At 34.6% G+C, this 6,169-nt stretch overlaps 1 protein-coding gene across 1 annotated transcript in view; it reads right to left on the minus strand.

Annotated features, from left to right (window-relative positions):
• Positions 1-1,325: 1,325 nt before the first annotated feature.
• RAD51AP2 (RAD51 associated protein 2) overlaps positions 1,326-6,169 on the minus strand; it is a 9,596-nt gene continuing 4,752 nt past the window's right edge. The window contains exons 2-3 of the mRNA XM_017871418.1: positions 4,901-4,981; positions 1,326-1,697 (exon numbers count right to left, since the gene is read on the minus strand). Of these exons, the coding sequence (XP_017726907.1) occupies positions 1,546-1,697; positions 4,901-4,981 (233 nt within the window). The 3' untranslated portion in view covers positions 1,326-1,545. The remainder of the gene's footprint in view (positions 1,698-4,900; positions 4,982-6,169) is intronic.

The raw sequence follows: 6,169 nt of genomic DNA on the forward strand, positions 1-6,169 counted from the left end.
AAGAAGGAAGAGGGAAGGCAGGACCTTTTAGGAAAAAAAAGAAACATTTTTATAAAACTCATAAGAATAGCATACTTCTGAAAATAATCTAATGCAAAATCCAGAACAAAATTTCAAGAAAAGTCAAACATTCTAAATAGTTATTAATTACTGAGTAGTTGCTATGTATCAGTAAGTACTCCTTATTGAGTAGTTACTATGTATCAGAGCTGTTACAATATGTGGTATATATTAGTTTATTTAATCCTCACAATAATCCCAGGAGATAATATTATCCTCTTTTTAGAAATGAGGAGCTTGCCCGGGGGCATAAAGCTATTGAGAATTAAAAAATAACATAGCTAGTATGAGACTGGAGTAGAAATTATTTTTCTTTAGGCAGGCAAATAATAGGAGTATTGACTGGGGGCATACTGTTCTAGACACTTGGGATATATCAGTGGGGAAAAGAAAAGAATTCTGCCTTCAAGGAGCTTATATTCTAGCAAGGTATAAATTACAGTTTAAGAAGGTAATGAGTTCTATGAGGGCAGAAGAAAAATTAGACTAAGATATTGAAGTTGGAAAGTATATAGTGGGGGATGGAAATTAATGAAGAGAGCCAAATTTGAGGTGGTTTCAGTACGTCTGAGAATGTTTGCCTGTAATAAGATAATTTCATCCAGTCAAATCTATTTTGTGAATTAATACATTTAGTCCTCCTTCTGCTATCAGATGCTTTCTGTTTTTTATGCTTTCCTGATGCTCCTTTTTTCCCTTACATTTTGCTAACTAGCCCATTTTTTGTTACTTCTCTGTCTAAAGTATATTTTATTCTACTGATGGTTACCTTTAAATTATGTATATCATACATTTTTCTACCAATGTCAAGCATAGAAAGTAAGCTCCATAAGGCAAGGTCTTACACATGTCTTCTTTATTCTATCACTGAGCCTAAAACAATAGTAGGAGTATTACAGTATATTTGTTCCATGAATGAACAAATTAATATTAAGTATTAACTACATAAACATAACTCTGCTCTGGGGTCAAAGATAGATTCTGGAAGAAAAAATAAAGATTGGAAAGTGAACGCAGAAAAAAGTGGGAAAGAATGTTACAGAGGAGAGAGTCTTTATTCCAATCTTAATACAAATGCTGTGACACTGAAAAGCTTATTCATCCCCTCTATACCTCTATTTTTTCACCTGAAAAATGGGGGAAGTGGATTAGAACAGTAGTTCATTATGAGCCACAGATCCTTTTTAGAAAATAAAGGCTATCAATTTTCTCCACAAAAGGATTATATGCATATATCACGAAAAATAATAAGTCAACATATTTTATCCAATCATGAAACAGCTTTAATGTGTACATTTTTAAATGACATGAAAATCCATAAAATATTTTATAACTTTTAAAGGTAATACAATAATTTATACACTCAAAAAAAAAAAATTCTCCACTTTATAATAAAGCAAGCCCCAAACCCCCAAGCTGGAAGAACATTTATCCAAAGAAGACAAAACATTTCTAGATGTTGTAAAATGTTTTCAAATATGAAAGTCAAAACTTTTCTTTTAAGTTTCCATAACACATTTGTTTCAGATAAGGATGAAGTTGTTTAATCCTTGCTTTTCTTGACAAACCAATCCTGATTGGCCTACTGCATGTCCTAAGAGGTCGTACTCTTGAAATGCCATGTGGGAAGTGACTACCTAAAAATATAAGACAATAAAAGAGTAAAAATTATCAAGTTTCTATGCCTAAAAATCTTTACTTCTAATCATCATATTAGCAACATTTACTGAATATTTACTGAGCACTTATTATTTATGTGTCAGGCACTATACTTTAAATGCATTATTTTACTTAATTCTAGCTCCAGTTTTAAAATATGAAAAACATAAGCACAAAAAGTTAAGTAACTTGCCCCATAAAACACAGCAACTAAATAAATTCAACATTTGAATCAGGCAGTCTACCTTAACAACAATCACAACAACACCATATAGGTTTTAAAACCAACTTGATGTTGTAGCTTTAAACACCGATCATTTTTCCTATTGGTAGCTAAACAACTATGTTGTATTATTAATGGTTATGTTTGGTTTCTAATGGAGGTCATTGTCAGTAATAGAACACAAATGCACTCCATCTATTATGCATCAATAAAGGGCTTTGAGTTGGAAATTGTTCTTTAACATCATACTATACCATTTTCGAAGATCTCCAAAACAGTTCATGGAGATACACACATCTGTTACTAAATCAGTTATGTAAAGTCAACTACCTCTTATAATAAAATACAATATCTCTAACTTTCAGGGGTTTTTAAATAAACTGTGAGGTACATATGTAAAACCAAACATGTAAATCAAATTTTAGTGAATCTTTATGACCTCAATATAATAGCCTGTTATACGAAAAACAGTGTTATCAAATGTTAAATCTCACAAAAGGTTAGCAGCGTGATTTTTACTAACCTGAACCAAAAGAATCTGTGTGTATCTATGTAAACCTTAATGAAGTAGAATACGAAATTAAACTACATGTATAATAAATAGGGAGAAAAACAACACAAAATAGATATAAATCAGTTTATTATACTTGATTCAATATTAAAATTAGAAAATTAATTATAAAAGGTTAAAGAAAAATACATTATTACTAGATCTTTTAAAAATTTTGAAACATAAAAGGATCGTTTAAATAAGACAACACTGTTGGATCACAAGATCCCCCATTGGTCTAAATGATATATAAAGCACGGGTGAACTGACTGGTTGGCATATAATACATGCTCAAAATAATTTCAAAACTGTACTTGCCTTCACACCACAGAGAGAAGAGAGAGATGGAAAGAGAGAAGGGATCCATTGAAGACATTTAGTAGTCAATGGAAACGTTAAGAGAAGAGGCATCATGATGGCAGGTGGGTGGGTGTCAAAACTTTTCAGGATAACTGGGATCTTTCTGATGCCTTTAAAATAACAGTGTATAAGCAGGCTCCCACTCTAACTAGGCAGATCATTAAAATCCATTCATATTAACTCCATTCCCCAGGATCTTCCAACTTTTCTCTTACACTGGATTTTAACAAGCCTCAGGAAGATCACTCAACTTTTGTGCCCTTTGAAAGTGAATCCAAGACTGCCATCCTAACATAGTATTAAATAATTCTGGCTGAATTCATACAATATTTTTCACGTTTCACAACAAGTCACTTTAACTTGTGAAGGCAGAATCACATTGCTATATAGGTTTAGATATTTCAAACAAATGTAATGATTGCTTTTCCAATGTGCACACATTATCCTCCTCCTACATCCATTTTATTATCACAATTATAATCACAATGACAGCATGAATATATACTCCTAAGCTTCCTTTATTCTATATCAAAATATATTGCTAAGCCAATTTCTTTCTTTCTTTCTGCCCTAGAAGAAGCAAACCCTATTCTTTCCGGGCTAGGTCTTGCCATCCTATTTTTTGACCCAAGGAGTATTGTTCTATCAGTTATTTCCTTCACTCCGGGGAGAAGAGACTACCTGTGGACTTTTGATCTTCCAATGTTTTGATTAATCTTTAAAACTATTACATTGTAAGCTAAGAAAAGAGGAAAAGATACAATTCTGAGGTGACAATAAAAGTATCAGAGCTAACATTCTGCTGAATATGAGAATGCAGAAAAAATGTTTTGAGACATGATGCATGACTTAAGATGTTTTAGTAAATATATTTAACCTACAATGTTACTCTTTTTAGATCTAACCATGTTGTATAATACCAGAAATTTCTGATGGGATTATAACTAGGGTTCCATAATTTCAATCCTACCACTACCCTACACCCTTGGTACCATAAGCTGAAATGAATGTTAGACATACTGTGTTTTATTCTGATATTATTCTGATATTATTATTCTGATATTATTCTGATAAAACACATACTGTGTTTTATTCAGTACATCTACTGGGCAAAAGATAAGGTTCATTGTTTAATTTTTCTTTAGTGTTTTTTGGTTTTTTGGTTTTTGGTTTCTTTGAGACAGAATGTCACCTGTCGCCCAGGCTGGAGTGCAGCGGCTCAATCTAGGCTCACTGCAAGCTCCGCCTCCCAGGTTCACGCCATTCTCCTGCCTCAGCCTCCCAAGTAGCTGGGACTACAGGTGCCCACTACCACGCCTGGCTAATGTTTTGTATTTTTAGTAGAGATGGGGTTTCACCGTGTTAGGCAGAACGGTCTGGATCTCCTGACCTCGTGATCCGCCCACCTCAGCCTCCCAAAGTGCTGGGATTACATGCGTGAGTCATCATGCCCGGCCTAGATGTATTTTTAATGTAACCAAAAGTATAAACATCGGTCAAAAATCATGTTAACATGACTAAATGGCAAATATTTTTTACTTGCATAATAAAATGTCCATATAAAATCTTCATATCAATGAAAAGCATACAGCATGTTCTCTATGCTCAATGTTCTCTATATATATTTAGATAGATAGATAGATAGATAGATAGATAGATAGATAGATAGATAGATAATTGGGAGTAACATCTCATCAGTGGAAACCCAACTTATCTAAATATCTTTTTTGGTTTTGTAAATATTGCATACATTAGATGTGTACACTAGGCATATACAACACTTAACATATAGTCACTTTAAAACATCAATACAAATATCTGAATGTAGTTTTGCAGAATGCATTTCCCAATAATATTCTGAATAGCATTTTAACTGTTACCCAATTTTTAATTATTAGAATTTATTAGTATAATATAAATGCTTTTAAAAGTGCTAAAACTTTGTATTTATTTTGAACAACATGAATATCTATACTTTCCTCATACTAAAAATACCACAATGCAATAATCATCTTAGAAAGTATCCTAAAAAGTAACCACAATGTTACCTCCTCTCAATAAATAATTAAATTCTTCTTTACATTCATCAGGGAGAAAAGCAGGTCTTTTAGGTAAAGGTGTTTCACAATCTGAAAATAAAGAATGATATGTTACAGCAAAAAATAACTTTTACATAAAATAATAACAGTATAAACAAAATATTTCCTTCAGTTAGCTCCTAATATTTAGAAAAATGAAGTAGGAGGCCGGGCGCGGTGGCTCAAGCCTGTAATCCCAGCACTTTGGGAGGCCGAGACAGGCGGATCACGAGGTCAGGAGATCGAGACCATCCTGGCTAACACGGTGAAACCCCGTCTCTACTAAAATACAAAAAATTAGCCGGGCGAGGCGGCGGGCGCCTGTGGTCCCAGCTACTCGGGAGGCTGAGGCAGGAGAATGGCGTGAACCCGGGAGGCGGAGCTTGCAGTGAGCTGAGATCTGGCCACTGCACTCCAGCCTGGGCGACAGAGCAAGACTCCGTCTCAAAAAAAAACAAAACAGAAAAATGAAGTAGGACTCTTCAAAGCTCCTTTTTAAAATTAACTTGTTTCCTTCAACTTCAGTATATTTTTGAACATTTGAATACATCTTTATGAGAAAATACTGTGCACCCAGCTAGCAGCTGCTGAGAAATTCAAAGTTCAAGGTGAAGCTGTGTCAAAGTTCAAGGTGAAGCTGTCTCAAACATTCAAGAAAACACACAGACTCCAACTGTACCAGAGGAGAGTGAAGAGGAAGAGGTTGATGAAACAGGTATGGAAGTTAAGGACATAAGGCCGGCGCAGTGGCTCATGCTTATAATCCCCGCGCTTTGGGAGCCCAAAATGGGCGTATCACGAGGCCAGGAGCTGGAGACCAGCCAGGCCAACACGGTGAAGCCCCCATCTCTACTAAAAATACAAAAATTAGCTGGGTGTGGTGGCAGGCGCCTGTAATCCCAGCTACTCGGGAGGCTAAGGCAGAAGAATCACTTGAACCCAGGAGGCAGAGGTTGCAGTGAGCCAAGATGGTGCTACTGCACTCCAGCCTGGGCCACAGAGTTCGACTTGGTCTCAAAAAAAATAAAAAAGTTAAGGACATAGAATTGGTCATGTCAGAAGCAAATGTGTCGAGACCAAAGGCAGTTCGAGTCCTGACCCTGAAGTACAAGTAATGATATGGTAAATGCTATTGTAGAAGTAACAACGTAATCATGTGAAAACAACTTTTTTTTTTTTTTTTTTTTTTTTTTTTTTTTTTTTTTTTTTTTTTTTTTTTTTTTTTTTTTTTTTTTTTTT

This window comes from Rhinopithecus bieti, unplaced genomic scaffold (assembly GCF_001698545.2).
Source record: "Rhinopithecus bieti isolate Rb0 unplaced genomic scaffold, ASM169854v2 scaffold_4781, whole genome shotgun sequence".
Lineage (NCBI taxonomy): Eukaryota > Metazoa > Chordata > Mammalia > Primates > Cercopithecidae > Rhinopithecus > Rhinopithecus bieti.